This window comes from Vigna unguiculata, chromosome 2, assembly GCF_004118075.2.
Source record: "Vigna unguiculata cultivar IT97K-499-35 chromosome 2, ASM411807v1, whole genome shotgun sequence".
NCBI lineage: Eukaryota > Viridiplantae > Streptophyta > Magnoliopsida > Fabales > Fabaceae > Vigna > Vigna unguiculata.
In genome coordinates, this window is record NC_040280.1 from 31,068,694 (window position 1) to 31,086,682 (window position 17,989).

Consider the following 17,989-nt stretch of genomic DNA (forward strand, 5'->3'; position numbering starts at 1 on the left):
TTAAATTTTTAAAATTTGACTGTTATTTTTATAAATATTTTATAAAATTGCTTATCTTTTAATCTTATCTTTTTCTCTATTTATCAACAATTATCTTCTCATCTTTTTTAATATATTTCACTTTATTTTTAATAAATATAATTTTATTTTATATATTAACTTAATAGCATTACATTATCATCACATACTAATATAATATCATATATATTTAAAAAATACATCACCTATTAATATAATATCACATATATTTAAAAAATGTGTACAAGTACTGTCGTGTTCGTGTGTATGCTAGTAAAATATAAAATATTTTTAAAAAAAATAGATGAATAACATTATATATATATATATATATATATATATATATATATATATATATATATATATATATAAGTGATGCCTTTTATAACTTTTAACATTAATGTTATTTTTTAATTTAATGATTCACTTTTAGTAGTATTTTTAAGTGGTTATAATTTATTTTTAAAATTTGATTTTTATCCTTGGTGACAAAATCACTTAATCTGTTATATTGAAAAACTGATGACATTATTGTCAGTTAAATTAATTTGTCAAAGGAGTCAGTTGATTGAATATCTTAGATGAAGTAAAATTTCTAAAATGTATTTAATTTCTACATACAAATACACTAAACTTAAACTATTAAAATCTAAGTAATATATTCTTTATTGAAAGACGCTGATTATATTTTGTTGGATTATACATACGTATACATATTTGCTTCCGCTGGGAGATAGGGACACGTGGTGGACGAAAACAGAAAAAGGCGTTGGCAATCGTATGTTCCACCCAACGCGACAAGATTGGTAGCGATAGGGCAAAATAATGGCGGGAGCTATTCCGTCCTGTGTTTTCTGTGCGATTGCCGCCAAATCCACCTCTGACAATACTCTTCTTCATTCCGTTCGTCTCTCACACTTTCCCTCTCTCCATTTTTAGTTTCTTTCTCCTCTCTGATTCAGTTCATTGTCTGAAATCACAGGACGATAAGGTGGTCGCATTTCAGGACATTAATCCTTCCGCTTTCAGGTACTCATAACGCGTCCATATTTTAATTTCCAATCTTAATTAGTGGAAAGAACAATTTCGATTCGCTAATTTCACGATTGACTAATTTTTCAAATATTTATCTTTTTTGACATTTAATTGAGGTGACCGATTTGAACCTGACAACTTTTAGGCATTACTTAGTAGTTCCTGTGGCGCACATTCCTACTGTTAAAGATCTTCAGAGAAAAACTGATGACCATTCTTTGGGTAAAGAAACTCATGCCTGGGCCCAGTTCAGATTTTTAAATTTATGTATCTATGTGTTCAATTTTGCATACTCGAATTTCGTGACTGGCTATTTTATTCAGTGAATCATATGTTAGAGGTGGGGAAAACGTTATTACTAAGAGATGCGCCTCAGTGCCAGCAGTACAGGTATTTTGTTGTTTACAATTTACAAAGAATTTGGGTGCGTTTGTTATTTTCTGATGTGTTATTAGATTGATCCACGGTGGTGGTTTTATTTGCAACTCCTCCCACTAATTGTCACTTGGATTATAATATTTCTATTCTGTAAGGCTATCATTTGCTTGCATTTTGATTGGATTATATGCTTTTAACACGAATTGTATTCAGTTAGTTTTTATCAAGAAAAAATGTTTATATTTGTCAAAATTACTGGCACAACTTAAGTGGCTTCACTTTTTTGTGCTGCAATAAAATATTGTTTTTATTTATCTTTGTGCATCAATCATGGTAACTGGTGAGTTGTAGATATATTTTTGTTGAATCAACATTTGAGGGGTAATTACTTTATGTTTGTTGGAAATGCTGTCTTGTGTGATAACTATGTAGAGAATTGGAGTCCAAAAATAAAGGGTCAGTCATATAGGTTGAGTGCTCATATAGTGTAATTTGACTTTACCTTCACCGGATGGGTCAATCACCCTACGATCTGTTTTAACAAGATTTTTAGGTTTGAACATGCTAATGACACTTGGATTGCTACAAATAAACTCTTAAAAAGTGGATGTTGATCTAATTCATCCATACAGGAACTTAAATTTAGTTATTTCTTTAATCGACATGTGACCTTTAATATAAACAAACTGTTAATTTCTTGAACAAGGATTGAATCTTAGGACCATATAAACAGTAATAGAACACAGGGAGCTACTGCAATTGTTTAAAACCGTATGTTGATGTGATCTGAAGTTAATTGTTGTACTTGAACAAACATGGCAATATGATTCTATGTCACCTTTTTTTGGGCAGATTTGGCTTTCATCAGCCTCCGCTGAACACTGTTAACCACCTACACCTCCATTGTTTAGCGCTACCTTATACACCCAGGTACCTGTTCATCTTTATGATTACTGCGTGTTTAAGCTTGTTATGTATGCTGCATGTGGATACTTAACCTTGCTACTTCATGGGCTTTAAGCAGATGGCGATCAATAAAATACTTATCTTTTGGACCACTTGGCTTCATTGAAGCGGAGAAGTTTCTGGAAAAGATAAAGCCATTGTCCACATTTCAATGAAAAGTATAAGGCTCTGTTTGATTTCCAGTTACTCCAATGTTTAATGCTTTCTGATTAAAGATCTAGGAGGGTCCAGATTATTTCACTTTCAAATAGTTTGCAGTTAAAACAATCAGATTCTAGATAACTTAAAATTACTGCTTATATTTATTATGTGTCTTTCATTTTTCCAGAAAGATGCTATAGATAGATTGGATCTCATTCAAACTTACCTGTGATAGATTTTCTGACAAGCAGAGTTTGTAACTATCGTTTTGGATCTGTTGATCATGATGCCTGATATGATGATATCTTGACCTTCTTATAGTAAGAATAATAATGGTAACTAACTACTATACTTTGAAACACTATCCCTACTGACAGATTTTTAGCATAGCTGCCTGACACCTTTGTTGGAAGTTCAGGATATTGTTGTGAGTTTAATGATTGGGTATCTCCAGTATGGCTTACAATATTATGCACGATGCTTCCACTATTTGAGAAGAAAAAACTGAGCTAGATTCTGTCACTTTTTTATAAAAATTGTAAAATCTCGATTCACTTAAAAGTGTAAGCAATTTTTAGGGAAAAACGTATATAGCGAAGTCTAAAGGCAGGGTTGTCTGAGGGATTGAGTAAAAAAACGAAGAGTTCCCAGTTTCCATGCCAGACAACCACAGCCAGAAGAAAAGGTTCACCAATAACTCCTGTGTGAAGCATTAAAATGCCTGGTCAACTATATCATTTATTTCTTTTGAAACATTTTTAAAAGCTATCTCTTTTTTTCCTTGAAAACATTATTCTAAAAACTCAGTCAAGTACTTCTTAAAAACGTTAATGATCACTTTACCCAAAAAAAAAATGATAATCAATAAAATTTGACGTACGTTTGTTCTATCTTGTGTCTACACAGCTTTTACGTTTAATCGTCCAATCATAACTTCATTTATTTCGTTTTCTGTACTTTTACGGTAACAATGTAACATGGATACGTGAAAATACAACGTTTATAATCTTGGCAGAATTGCATGTAATTCTTATATTGAATGCATTGCCAGAACATTGACGTACATATTTTGAACACCATTGACTAATGAGACAAACTTCTGTGCCAAAATCTCTTCTGCTGCCCCCAACTTCAAAAAGTAGAACTAGTATATTAGCTTTTGAATTCACAAGAAGACATCAAATAATCAATTTATCCATCATGAACTCCAAAACAAACGGGTATGCCAACAGCTGTAAACTAGAAATTGTAGAAAACTTTAAGAAAAGTGAAGTTATTTAATTCTGTGGTTGAGAAGAATCAAGAATATAGATAATCCACACCACACCACCAAGAAACTTTAGCTAAAAAATTTCATTAGTGCATAGTATTTTTTTTTTCTGCTAATTAATGAATGAAACCAGCAAGGCAAAAGGATTTAACCCTTATATTTAATGTCATATTGGTTGAAAAGTTACAATATATTATGTAGATGAGTTGGATTTTCTTGGATTGGCCTACAAAATAATGAATTCTTAATAGCTTCTTCTGACTTGCCTACATACTCACCAACATCGACGAATTTCTTTGTGCTTCCTTTTTGGTCGTCGCCTACAACGCATGAAAACATTATAATTTATATAATTCCTATGAGGTCCTCATTTCCCTCTTAATGCAACTTCTTTGTTGGGACTGGTCTACCATCCATTAGGTAGAACATCAATATTTGATAGAAGCAGCCAATGCTGTGTTACTTTGTTGACCCTATTCATGATCACAGAATAAAGATAATTTGTGCTTTTCCTTAATGTGTCTAACCACAAAGAATGCAAGTTTTATATATTTATGTGTCACCCAAACTTCGGTGGAACCAAAACATGAGGAATTTCAGCGAAGGAAAACTATATTGTTTGGCTTGTTTGGAGACAAATAATTGGTGAGACCGACCCAAATACTTATCATCCACTAATGACATGAAAGCGACTTCAGAAGGTTCAACAAGGGGTTGCAATTTTGAAAGCGTGGCCAGGAAAAGGGTTTATCTTTATCTTACTGCATCTCATGATTATCTCTAACTATGCTCGTTAATATCATTGAATTGTTTTGTGAACGCTGAGTTTGTGACTTCAAAACTTACTTTTCTCGTTAACTATTTTGTTTTACCATTTTTCTTGTCGTGGGGTTCACTCTGAGAAACTAGAGTTTAAGTTAAATACGATTTTAAAGTAATTATTATGTGAGTTAATAATAGTTACATTATAATGTATAATTAGCAAATAGTGAAAGAGTATTGAAAGGTATAGTTGAAATAGAGAAAGGAGAAGAATGAAAGAGATGAAGATAAGTTTTTTTTAGAAAATTATGAGTTGAGTAAAAATGAAAAAATTGGATAGTGTGTAATAAAAATAGGATTTACAAATATTGAATTTTGAGGTTTTATTTCATGTATAAGATGTGTTTTTTTTTATTAAATATGTTTTTATTTCTTAATTTTTAGAGAAAATTAGAATTAGTTTCTTTTCAAAATTTTGATCCAATTTTGTCTTTAAAACTTTATAAATACGTGGATTTAGTCATTTTAGTTAAATTGTGTTAAGTTTATTTATCGTTTCAAACACAATTCATTATATTATTTGAGATGTTTACATTGTTTAACACATACTTTTGATTCAATGTTATCTATAAAATGCGTTTGAATCGTCAAATAAACTTAATGAAATTTAATTAAAATGATTAAATTCACGTATTTATAAAGATGAGAGATTAAATTATGTCATTTTTATTTTTTTAAGATGAGTTAATTTCAATTTTTACTACAAGTTTAGAGACAAAAAAACATATTAATTATTTTTTTATGTAAATAACTAATTTCATAAAGGTAAAGGGGGGAATCAATTGATAAAATAAATAGTATGCAAAATTATTAAACATAATCTATTAAGTTATTATTTAATAGATATAGTAAAAATTCAAATATGAGTTTAAAATTCTATATTAAATAAAATAAAAAATTAAATGACATATAAGAAAAGAAAAATCCACAGCCATTGAGTCTTTAAGTTTTTTTTTATAATTAAAAATGGTGTCATATCTTTATGCCCACAAATACTTCATTAATAATGCATATCTCCTAGAAAAATTCTAAAAAATAAACCTCGTTACTAAGCGTTGAAATGCTATATGAGAAATTTTATCATTTGATTAATTTTTGTCGTACAAAAATTTGTAAATAGATAAAGGTATAAAATTACGTATAATCATTAATACCGTCAAATAGATTTCACGTGCTTAACTAATTACAAATTTTTATCATATGGAGTTTTATACATACTGGCATTTTATTATTAATAATAACATTTCTCGTTTACATTATATTTATATTTTAAATTAATTTATCTTTTTATCATTTTAGATGTGCGCTAAATAATATAAAAAAACGTCATCTTTATACTTGGTGGTACCCAACTAAAACTTATACATTATTTTATATTTGTGGATTTCTTTCACGGATACCATTAAATACTTTTAATTTTCTTAAAATTATTTTTAAATATTTTTTAAATATAAATACAAATATAATGTTCATATCAGTATATAATCTAAATAGGCAGCATCATAAACTATTATTACAAATAAAAACAGTTAAAAAGTAAAATAAGTTATAGTACAAATAAAACTAAGCTTAAATAATTTCCTTAAATAATTCTAATTTCTCGAATATAAATAAAAAAATTATAAAATCAAATTTTAAATAATTGTGTTATTGTTAATATTTTTCTAATAATTTATTTTGCTAACTTCATTCTAAATAAAATTACTAGCCTTTAATATAAATATTATAATAATCATACTCTCTATCAATATTAAATATTAAAGGTATATATAGTTTTTTTTTAATTAAAATTAGCCATTTGATCTGTTACTGTCTTTGTTTTTCCAAGTATGTAAGCAAATTTTGTTATCATGCTAGCAGAGAATAATATCCACCCCATCATTTTCATTATAGCCTAACAAAAAAAAAAGTAATACCAGTCAAAGAGAAAGTAATTTTGACTAAGTAGTGTAGATTATTAGGTTAATACTTTGCATCTAAATTATTGATCCAAATTGACTTTGACAGCTACTTTGAATCTCTGACATAATTTTGTTTCAGTCTTAGTCAATTCATGATCAACATCTTTATTTTATAATATATTATTTTTGTAGAGAAATTCCAACACAATATTTTCTTTTAAAAAAATTCCAACATAGTATGAATTTCAAACCGAGAGTGAAAACCTAATGACACTAAAATTTATTTAAGTATGCATTTTGTATGTAAACGTGGCAAATAAATATTTATTACGTATAATTTATAATATATATATATATATATATATTTATATTTATATTATATAAATTATACTCCATTTAAATACACTTTGTGGATAAAATCATGAAAAAATTATTTAATTTAAAAAAATAATATTTTAAATATAATAGTTTATCACAAGAAAGCATATTTAAAATAAAAAACATTTATATGATATTTAAAAATAAAAAATATTTAAATTTTGTTATGATGCATTAAAAAATTCCTCATCATTTAAAATCGAAACTAATAACATTCATATATCTAATCTAATGATTCAACAAATATGTGTTTATATATATATATATATATATATATATATATATATATATATATATATATATATATATATATATATATATATAGTTTAACTTAAAAAAAAACCCTACCATATTTTAAGTCCATCCATTTCGAAATGTTGCAAAATTACTGTAATTTAAAAGCTGTTATTCTGTGGAAAATTATAAAACTTCAACAAGATTTTTTTTTATATTTAACTGAGTTACTCTATAAGTTTTTTAGTTCATCAGAAACAAAGAAGACTCTAAATCTTATCCATCTTAGAATCTTACTCGCACTTCTCTAACTTTAATGTACAAGTAATTTTAAATACAGTACTAATCATTAATTTAAACAATTATAAGTAGAAAAAATAATCCAGAATCAGGTTGACGTTGATTTCTTGCATTCAATAATTAACATTGACGTTGATTTCTTTTGTGTAGTTTCTTTTTTTTCTTGGTCGTGCCTTCTGTCTTTATCTGTTTTAACAATAAATTCGTTGAAAGAAAGCCTTCAATTGCCTAAGATAACAGCACTGGACCAGAAAATGCTCTCTATTTGTTTCAAAAATTTACAAAAACTACCGTGCATTTAAATTCTTAAATAATTAATGGTTCAATACTTTTGATAAAAGAGTAGAAACAACTTACTTCAAAGGGTAACTGAAAAAAAAAATCTTAACATAACATTGATTGAAAATACCAATTCATGATGAGAAATGTAAAAGGTCGTTATTTGCATGTGAATTTTAAACTTATTTATTGTCTTGGTGTAAAACATTCACAAGAAATTATCTTATAAATATGAAAAAATTGTAAAAAAGAAAGTATCCTACATATTTAAACCTACAAAAAAATATATCCACCGAGTAAAATATTTTTAGATAAAAAAGTGATACTAAAACAAACGAATCTTGTAGCTACGTAAAATATTTTTATTTAACTTTTTTGAGAAAATGTTTACATAACATTCCAAATACACTGTTGATGAATTAGAAATTTATAAGAGAATATTAAGCATTTTAAAACTAATAATAGCAATAATATATATATAAAAGTATATGTTTCCATTCCGACTACATTCTCGAGGTATTGTCTGCTTTAGAATGTTTGTGCTCTGTTATGGTTTTGACCTTAAAAGACGTCTCGCAGGATGAAGGGAGTTAAGAGTATTTAAACTTAGTTTGACATCGACTCCTAAGCTATGTAGGACTTATTGGATGTACGGGAACAACCCCAGTCGTGGGTAGGGAAAGTTGAAGGGAAGTTGTTGAACCTCACGATGAGCGTCAATGTTTCAATTCCGACACAAGTTCATCCGACAACCATGGTTAGAAATAATGACTACGTTCCCAAAATATTGTCCCTTATATATATATATATATATATATATATATATATATATTTCGAAATTCATATCTATTAAAGAGGGATATTTTCCGATTCAATTTTGAATTCGGTGGATTCGTGACAGATATGCCCAATAATTAAGGATATATATTATTTTCATAATATGAAAGGTAAATTAAATGATGTAAAAATATGTGATTTTGGAATTTAAGATTCCATAGCAAAGCTAAGCTTAAGGATGAGGAAGACTAGGTAGAGTATTATTAGGAAGGGGTCCAATCCCATTAATATGTTGGAAAAAGATTGATGCCCACTTCATACTTCTTAACACCCAAAAAGGTAACTCAGGAATTCAGTAACAGATCATAATTTTATCACAATATTTTCAGAGAGAAACAACTATAAAAAAACAAAACAAATTAAAGAGGTTTTTGTTCAGACACGAGTGTTGGTGCTGTCTTTACCCTGCCCTCGCCACCCAACCAACAGAGAAAGGTAGAGCAGCAAAAGCCGCAGAACAGAGAACAGAGTCACTCATCACAAACAAAACAACCTTCTCTTTTCATATACTTTGCTTAAGCTAACAAATCCCAATTATTGTTCCAAAGCTGCTGAATTTCCGAATGATTAAAGTCTTCTTTACTTCAATATTGAGTAATCATGAATAGATAATAACACCTGCCTCGTATAACCCCCACCACCAACAACTTACTAAACATACTATAATACTCTGTCTCCTTCTCCAACTATTCAAAACCTCTGTAAGTCACTCAAAACATGCCTCCTCCTCTGTTCCTCCTCTGTTTCATGCTCTGCATTTCCCACACACACCAAATCATTCTGTTACCCTTAACAAACTCAATTTCGAAAACCCAATTCAACAGTACCCATCACCTCCTCAAAGCCACCTCCACTCGCTCAGCCTCGCGCTTCCACCGGCAGCGGCACAACCAGAACTCAATCTCTCTGCCACTGTCATCAGGAAGCGACTACACCCTTTCCTTCAGCTTAGCTTCAAACCCTTCTCAATCCATAACCCTTTACATGGACACAGGCAGCGACCTCGTCTGGTTCCCATGCGCTCCCTTCGAGTGCATTCTCTGTGAAGGCAAATTCAACGCTACGACACCCCTCAACGTCACGCGCTCCCACCGCGTCTCTTGCCAATCCCCTGCATGCTCCGCAGCACACTCCTCCATGTCCTCCCCTGACCTCTGCGCAATCGCACGTTGTCCTCTCGACAATATCGAAACCTCTGATTGCTCTTCTGCCACCTGTCCACCTTTCTACTACGCTTACGGCGACGGAAGCTTCATCGCGCGCCTTTACCGCGATTCTCTATCCATGTCCTCTCTTTTTCTTAAAAACTTCACCTTCGGTTGCGCCCACACCGCACTCGCCGAACCCACCGGCGTCGCAGGTTTCGGTCGGGGCTTGTTGTCCCTCCCTGCGCAACTTGCTACCCTCTCCCCAAACCTCGGTAACCGTTTTTCTTACTGTCTGGTTTCTCACTCTTTCGATCAACAACGAGTTCGCAAACCGAGTCCACTCATTCTCGGCCGCTACGACGATTCTGGCGAGGGTAGTGAGTTTGTTTACACGTCCATGCTTCGGAACCCGAAGCATCCTTATTTCTACTGCGTCGGACTCGCCGGAATCTCCGTCGGGAAGAGGACTATTCCGGCTCCGGAGATGCTGCGGAGGGTGAACCGCAGAGGGGACGGCGGCGTGGTTGTTGACAGCGGAACCACGTTCACGATGTTGCCGGCGAGTTTGTATAACTCGGTGGTGAGTGAGTTTGACCGGCGAGTGGGGCGAGTTCAGAAACGCGCGAGTATGGTGGAGGAGAAAACGGGCCTTGGGCCGTGTTATTTTTTGGAAGGGTTGGTGGAGGTGCCTACGGTGACGTGGCACTTTGTGGGGAATGATTCAAATGTGGTGCTGCCTAGGGAGAACTATTTTTATGAGTTTTTGGACGGTAGTTATGGGATTAGGAGGAAGGTGGGGTGCTTGATGTTGATGAACGGTGGTGATGAGAGTGAGTTGAGCGGTGGACCTGGGGCCACACTTGGGAACTATCAGCAGCAAGGGTTTGAGGTGGTGTATGACTTGGAAAACCAGCGCGTGGGTTTCGCTAAGAGGCAATGCGCTTCGCTTTGGGATAGCCTCAACCGTCACAAAAGCTAGTTTTACTGCGTTCTGTTTACCACTTACTGCTTTCTGAAAGCGGGTCGGGTCTGATCTTTTGTAAATAAAAAATAAGGTGGCGGGTTCGGGTTCAGACTCCCTTTTCCAAGTGTATATCATATGGAAATTAAGAAGTGAAGTACATATGCTTACAAGTTTTTTTTTTTTTTTTTTTTTTAATAATTAATTTTTTGTTTGAAATTGTGTTCTATATATTACAGATTTTTTTGTGCTCGGGCTTTATATTCGATCTAAACAAATATGTTTGCTGTGTTTCATTAAAACATTATGAGTATTTAATGTTTAGTTAATTTATTTAACTTATATATATATATATATATATATATATATATATGTATATATATATATATATATGTTATATGTATATGTATATGTATAATTTCACTAACTTTTAACTTAAATAAAAAATCAATTTATGTAATATTCTCTTAAAATATCCACTTGTTTTAAACTCAACTTTTCATAACATGTCAACATTAGGCTTTAGTTTAGATTTAATTGGGGGCTTTAGATATCACAAACCTTAGTTTCATTTATTTATTTTTAAGTTTTGCATATGAGAGATGTTTGTTTCTGACATTCCATCTACTAAATATTTTGGGAGTGGGTGGAAGGGTAACCTATTTTGGGTTTTCATAAGCAACCTAAGTTTATAAACAATTCTACTCAATAATGAAATTAGTTGAAAGAATAACTTTTTTTCAACTACCTGACTAATGTCTAGTTCAAAAACTAATAAAATAATAATTGAAATGTTTTTAAAGTAAAAAAAATATTTTAAACTGAAAAATATTCAAATAGATTTGAGTTTTTTACATAACAACTATTAAGGGAGCATCCGGTATTGAAAAAATATGAGAATTTGAATGATAAGCTTAAGAAGATGAAACAGGAAAAGAGACAAGTTTTACTTTTAATAAATAGAAAGAAAAGAGTATGAAGAAAATAAAGAAAAAAAAAAGGTTACTAGGTTTGATCCATTGGATTTTGCATTATCTTTATCTACAAAATTTATCATTATCAAAAGTTCTCTCACCATGAAAAATATTAGGATAATATTTTTATGTTTTTTTCTATACACTAGGTAGAATAATGATACCTGAGATTCTAAAATATTGTAATTTTATCGATATTTTTATGGCACACAACTATTTTATTTAAGAATCTAACTCATCTTTAAATCTTATTACTCACATAAATTGTATCCAATTACAAAATAAGCTTTGAATCATACACGCAAAGTCGTGAGACATGAAATATATTGTGGATGATACCTAGGGGAGGAGGTAAAACAAATTTAAATGCTACAAAACATATTATACTGAGGTTTTGATGAGGTTGTATAGATTTTAAAATCAAGTTCTTTAATGTGAAGTTTTTTGTTAGAAAATGTTACCCAAGCAAATGAATATTGGTAAATATTTATTAGTTTTCTATATAATGACTTGTTATTTTAAATTAATATTTATATGTGTGTTCATATTTTTTAAGTTTTAAAAAATTTAAGTTAAAATCAATAAAAAAAATACATGAAAAACTGAAAAAAAAACGGAGTCATATATAGTTATATACATGCATGCACATATGAAGTTATAAGTACTGCGGTTGAAGTTCCAAGAACCTCTTCCACGTGCTTTGTTGTGTCAATTCTCCACACGCGCGCACGTGTGCTTCTAGACAACATTGGATCCACCTCATTCATACTCCAAACCTGAACAATGTTAATAAAAAAGGTTTTCGTCGTTATTATTATTAACCAATTTGGACCACGTAAAAGAAAATGAGACTAAAAATTAAAAAAAGATAGATAGAAAACTCGTATGAATGCATATTTATTTTTTATATTTTCTAAATTGCATAGGTTATCTCTATTAATATAACTTAATTAGAATATTTTGATTGCTTAATTTTTTAATATATATTTATAAAATAAAATTATTCCATCTAAGCATTATAAGTAAGAATTAAAAAATTTAACCGTACATCACAAAGTTTAAAAAAATTGAATTTAAATTTAATTTAGGAATATACTTATAAATACCTTAAAATAACAACATTCTAGTTAGCTGTATTATTTACTCATTTTAGTAACATTTTTTAAAAAAAAATTATGTAATGAACACATTTAAAATAATAAAAAATTAATTTGTTACATATAATGAATAACAATTAAATATTTTTTTTTCTGTTTGATGTCTCCTTGGACTATTTTTTTTTACTCGTATGAATTTTGACTTATAACTCTAAAAATATGAAATAAAAAAATTACTCAATAACATATGTTATTAACGTTGTAGTTCTCGCAAAAAAAATTATCATTTCCAGAAAGATAATTATGGAACAAACTAAACACTCTTAAGTAATTTATTAAAAATTCAAAAACATATGATTCGTAAAATCAGTTTGGAACATTTTGTAAATGAAATTTGTTATTACCAAACGACTTTTTTTAGAGAGTCTAAAACTTATCCTAAAATTATATTTTGAGAATGGGTAGGTGAGACATTCCACAATGAATTGAACCTATTTCTTTGAAGGATTATTATAAAACACAATTCTAAACTATTTCAGTTACTTCGTAATGGTAAATCTCATATGGCATTTTATAAAATGTTTCTAAAAGGAGATAAATTTTGTGAGTATGTGACACAAAGTGCATAAGGAAACTTGGGGTGCTGAAAGAAAGTCTCGAAGAGAAAAACTATAGGATGCTCTCTGATTGGGCTATGAGCCCAAATATGGCAAAACTGTTTATTGGGCCATGTATCTGAAAAGCCCAAATGGAGAGGTCAAATAGGCTTGCTATCCCCTTAAGATAGGCCGTGTTAGCATTCGCGAACTATAAAAAAAGAAAAAGAAAATGAAAACATTAAAATCACACATTCAGTTAATTCCCGTAAATTAATAACGTCAGGATCAATAAATTGGCATAAATTTGATTAAAAAGAATATATTTTAGAAGTCAGGGTTAAAAATAGCTTCAAAGTTAGAGAGATAAAGTAGCTTCAAGGAACTCAAGAAATTTCTTCCAAAAAAGAAATTCACGAATAATTTTAGTCACCACAAAAATATTAACGTCAAACATTAATCGGTTATTGAGGTGGAAATGATAAATTTCCAAAGTTTCAAATTTTAGAAAAAAAAAAAAACGTTGATGAAAAAAATCACAGGCAGCAATGCATTGCTTTCGAAAGCAGTCATATAAAAGAACTCAAAAAGGTAATAAATTTATCAAATATTAATTTATAAATATTTTCGTCACTGTGGAATTAGTAAAAATATTCTTTATCTAATTAATTTCTGATGGAAATATTATTAGTAGTCACACGTAAAGGTTAAGGTGTACTCCGATGTAGTTCAAACAATGAGATACCGAACTTGGGTGGTTTGTTTTCGCGGTTCCTTTGAACACACACAATTCCAATACCATTCTTCCCAGCGTGTGTTTCTTCTTCCTACGTCAATTATCACTCTTTTCTTCTCAGAAAAACACCCTTTCCTCTTCCTATTCATTCTTCATCCCACCTCAATTCCTTCTCGTGAGTATTCTTCTCTTTTGCTTTTCTCTTAATGTAGTTATATTACATCAACCTCTTTCTACTGTTTTACAATTCCTTCCTTCTGTTAGTTACATTTTTTCCCTATATCTGATTCCAATTCTCATGTAGAATTCAACCCTTGTTCAATGAACTTTTTTGGTCGTGCATCCTAGCACACGGTTCGTATAAAATAATGATTCATTTTGAGCATCGTAGGCCACCCTCAAGTAATGGTAAAGTTTTTACGGTTAAAAAAAATGGTCATCGATTACGGTTTTCAATCGTGAGAGGTATAGGGTTTTAAGCATGGATTTTGATTCTTTAATTCCGATTTTGTTGTAAAAGAATTGCAGTGAGAAATTCAATTTATTTCTGGCATGCAGACAGTTTAATTTGAAGGCATGCAATTGCAGGTTATCAGATATATTGAACATATTTTGTATATATGAATGCACTTTTTCAGTAGCATTGTGCTGTTTACAAATGAGAAGTCCGAAGGCTTTGTCCGAAGACAGGGACGTGACTATAGCAAGAGGTGAAGAAGGAGAAGATGAATTGCGTTCTGGTTTTCAGGGACTGAAGTTTGACAGTGGAACTGGTAGTGGTAAGAAAAAAAAAAGTATTCACCCCCCGATTGAAACGCATTGGGATCTGCATTCATCAGCGTCAGGGAAAAAGTCTAATTCGTCACCTATAAAGTCACTCTTGTCATTGTCATTCCCGTTCATGAAATTTAGGAGGAGTAAAAGCCTTGTAATGATTCTAGAAGGAGCTCGTGATCCTAAGGATAAACAAATTGTCGAGTCTTTTCGCGAAATGCTTTTACAAGAATCTCTCCTGCCACCTAAGCACGATGATTATCACACTCTTCTGAGGTATATATATATATACACATAAACATGTATCTCTTAATTGCAGAGTTAGCTTTCTAACTTCACAACTTTTCAATGATGCAAGGTTTCTGCGCATGAGGGATTTCGACATGTCAAAATCCAAAGGAATGTTCCAAAATTATCTGAATTGGCGCAAGGAATTTCGAGTAGACCAGCTTCCGAAGGTGAACGAACAACTTTAAACTTGAATATAATGAAATTGCTGAATTAATATTATATGGGAGTTTCACATATTGGCCTAATAATCAGGAATTCAATTTCACGGAGTACAATGAAGTGAAGAACTGTTATCCTCATGGATACCACGGAGTTGATAGATTCGGAAGACCCTTGTATATTGAGAGAATAGGGATGGTAGACCTTAACAAACTGGGGCAAGTTACCACATTTGAAAGGTTTATCAAACATCATGTGTCAGAGCAAGAGAAAACTCTCAAACTAAGATACCCTGCATGTTCTCTAGCGGCTAAAAGGCACATAGCATCCACTACAAGTATCTTGGATGTCAACGGAGTAGTAAGCACATTTTTCTGAACATTTTTTTCCTTTTTAACTCAACTAGGTAGCCATGGGAGAAAGGAGTTGCTAAGTTTTCAGTGAAGAAAATAGCCTTTTCAAAAACTATCCAAAATGTGACCTTGTTATGATCTATTTGGGTTCACTTCACTTTGTAGTGGTACATATATACATATCTATATTATAAGGTATCTAAATACTGATACAGTTATTTGGCTGTATTCTTACATTCCAGGGAATGTCTAATTTCTCAAAGCCCGCAAGGTACCTCTTTACGGAAATTCAGAAGATCGATAGCTGTTACTATCCTGAGGTATTTTTTTTGATTATAGCTCACATGCTAAGATTTGGATATGCTTCTGATAAATGTGTGACACTGGAGTCACTATATCTGATCATAAGACTTGCTTTCAAGATGTTGACAGTGATTCAACATAACACAAAACAATTATAATCTATACACAGTATAATTTCTGATACACTCATGGTGCAATTTATCACTAACGACTTTATATGAAGTTGGGGAATGAAACACAGAGAGAGAGAGAGAGGAAACAAAAATAGAGTTGTAAACCTCAGCTACTTGCATTTCTATGGCTAATTACGTTGAGATATTGATATTCCTTTTTGTTGCAAGGTTGAATACTTAAACATATTGATTGCACTTAATATGAAGACATGTCTGAAATTTGTACTGAAAAACTGATTGTTAAGATTTGTTAATCAATCGAGATGGAGAAGATATGCTTAAATGTTGTGTTTTATAAGATCAGTGCGTAGTTAACTAGTATTATTAATAAGCAATTTATTCTTGCAGACTCTAAATAAGCTATTTATTATTAATGCCGGATCTGGGTTTAGGATGCTGTGGAAAGCAGTGAAGACATTTCTAGATGAACGCACAGTAGCAAAAATTCAGGTATGATTAATAATTGAAACTATATATATTATTTCATGATCAGATGCCATGAATTTGCACATATTATTGTTTTCTGGCCTCTATCCATGTTGAACATGAAAGCTTGCTGCTACAGGTGTTGGGCTCTAATTATCTCAGTGTGCTGCTTGAGGCTATCGAACCGAGGTAATGTGACTTCTGCATGAATATGACTATATACAAAACATGATAAATTTATAAAATTGATTGTCTGATTGCAGTAATTTGCCAACTTTTCTGGGTGGTAACTGCACATGTTCCGATTACGGAGGTTGTCTGATGAGTGATCGAGGGCCCTGGAAAAATCCAGAAGTGTTGGAAATGATTCAGGTTTGACAGTGTTGTGAATGAGATTACTGCTCTTGATTTTTTAGCTGTGAATTTGTGATCTAGAAATAGTTGAGAGGGACATGTTTATCTCATTGGCTATACATGTTCAGGCTGTTAACTTGAGAGAAGAGATCGATGGTAAATGCGAGGATGTTGAGGTGGCTACAGAAGATTCCTCGATGCCTAAAAAGGTGAGGTAGTGTTAATTGTTGTACAATGATATGAACTTTGTTGCTTAAGATAATGACATATGCAGGTTGAGATGCAGACCAAAGATGGCGATAACACTTTGAGTCTGCTTGAGGAGACAGCGTGCGTGGGGTCAGACTCTGCATGTACTTGTAGGTTAGCAATGCAAAAAATTGATTGTCTTGAAGCTACTCTTGGAGACATACAGAATGTGAGTTTTCATATTGTTAATGATTCAATTTCCATGTTAAGGTTAAACCAAAGCAATAGGAATTTTTTATGATACTTGTAATGTTGGCAGAAAATCAAGACGCTGGAAGATGCACTTCAAAACACCATTGTGGTGGTGAGATTAAAAAACTTTGATGAATTAATTCCTCTGGCAATGTGAAGTGGCCGTGTATTTTTACCTTTACTTTTTTTCTCTTTCAGGCATCGAAAGAACAAGCACAGCATTCGGGACAACCAGCAGTATAAAAGTGGGTAGTGTTAGCACTATTGCAGCAGTAGTTAAAAGAAATGCCGTTGCAGTGAGTCTATTGAATTTTTCCCAATTCCCATTATTGTAATATTAAAGTTTACAGGACTCTGCTTTGTTAATATCCTAACATGCTTGTTGTACAAAACTCTACCAATACTTGTCGTATAGAAAGGAAAAATAAAATAATTTTACACAGTAATGTATTTCTTGGTAAGACACTATTGAGATGATATTAAGTGTAAGAAATTGTAGAAAAGAAAAGAATGATAACTTTTTTAGGATTGGAAAGACGGTTTATTCAATTTACTTTGTTAATATACAGTTACTAATTAGGTGTATAAAATAAGTTTTATTAAGAAAAACGAAATAAACTTTATACTTTATCGTTATTGATATA

General features: G+C 31.3%; 3 protein-coding genes across 5 annotated transcripts; all 3 read left to right on the forward strand.

The window, feature by feature from the left end:
• The first annotated feature begins 740 nt into the window (after positions 1-740).
• LOC114173180 (bifunctional adenosine 5'-phosphosulfate phosphorylase/adenylylsulfatase HINT4) lies at positions 741-2,862 on the forward strand. The gene is made up of 6 exons (XM_028057431.1): positions 741-921; positions 1,001-1,047; positions 1,199-1,275; positions 1,377-1,443; positions 2,284-2,361; positions 2,456-2,862. Exons 1-6 carry the CDS (start codon positions 844-846, stop codon positions 2,550-2,552), a joined length of 444 nt encoding a protein of 147 aa, XP_027913232.1. The 5' UTR covers positions 741-843; the 3' UTR covers positions 2,553-2,862.
• Positions 2,863-8,824: 5,962 nt separating this feature from the next.
• LOC114167671 (probable aspartyl protease At4g16563) lies at positions 8,825-10,871 on the forward strand. Its single transcript, XM_028052801.1, has one exon. The coding sequence runs from the start codon at positions 9,277-9,279 to the stop codon at positions 10,684-10,686; it is 1,410 nt and encodes a 469-aa protein (XP_027908602.1). The 5' UTR covers positions 8,825-9,276; the 3' UTR covers positions 10,687-10,871.
• Positions 10,872-14,069: 3,198 nt separating this feature from the next.
• On the forward strand, positions 14,070-17,800 carry LOC114174105 (phosphatidylinositol/phosphatidylcholine transfer protein SFH11). Of its 3 annotated transcripts, none has more exons than XM_028058860.1 (12): positions 14,070-14,246; positions 14,710-15,121; positions 15,204-15,303; positions 15,389-15,655; positions 15,891-15,968; positions 16,473-16,574; positions 16,690-16,739; positions 16,814-16,922; positions 17,033-17,113; positions 17,191-17,322; positions 17,413-17,457; positions 17,544-17,800. In XM_028058860.1, exons 1-12 carry the CDS (start codon positions 14,072-14,074, stop codon positions 17,586-17,588), a joined length of 1,596 nt encoding a protein of 531 aa, XP_027914661.1. In that variant the 5' UTR covers positions 14,070-14,071; the 3' UTR covers positions 17,589-17,800. The 3 variants fall into 3 exon arrangements, with proteins under 3 accessions (XP_027914661.1, XP_027914660.1, XP_027914662.1); XM_028058859.1 differs by having other exon boundaries at positions 17,179-17,322; positions 17,544-17,799; XM_028058861.1 differs by lacking the exon at positions 14,070-14,246 and adding an exon at positions 14,326-14,536 and having other exon boundaries at positions 17,179-17,322; positions 17,544-17,799.
• The last annotated feature ends 189 nt before the right edge of the window (positions 17,801-17,989 follow it).

Coding starts and splice junctions, on each gene's coding strand:
- LOC114173180 (XM_028057431.1), top strand. CDS start 844: ATGGCGGGAGCTATTCCGTCCTGTGTTTTCTGTGCGATTGCCGCCAAA. Junction 1,048..1,198: donor ATTAATCCTTCCGCTTTCAG/GTACTCATAACG, acceptor GACAACTTTTAG/GCATTACTTAGTAGTTCCTG. Junction 1,276..1,376: donor AACTGATGACCATTCTTTGG/GTAAAGAAACTC, acceptor TATTTTATTCAG/TGAATCATATGTTAGAGGTG.
- LOC114167671 (XM_028052801.1), top strand. CDS start 9,277: ATGCCTCCTCCTCTGTTCCTCCTCTGTTTCATGCTCTGCATTTCCCAC.
- LOC114174105 (XM_028058859.1), top strand. CDS start 14,072: ATGAGATACCGAACTTGGGTGGTTTGTTTTCGCGGTTCCTTTGAACAC. Junction 15,969..16,472: donor ATAGCTGTTACTATCCTGAG/GTATTTTTTTTG, acceptor TTATTCTTGCAG/ACTCTAAATAAGCTATTTAT. Junction 16,923..17,032: donor AAGTGTTGGAAATGATTCAG/GTTTGACAGTGT, acceptor ATACATGTTCAG/GCTGTTAACTTGAGAGAAGA.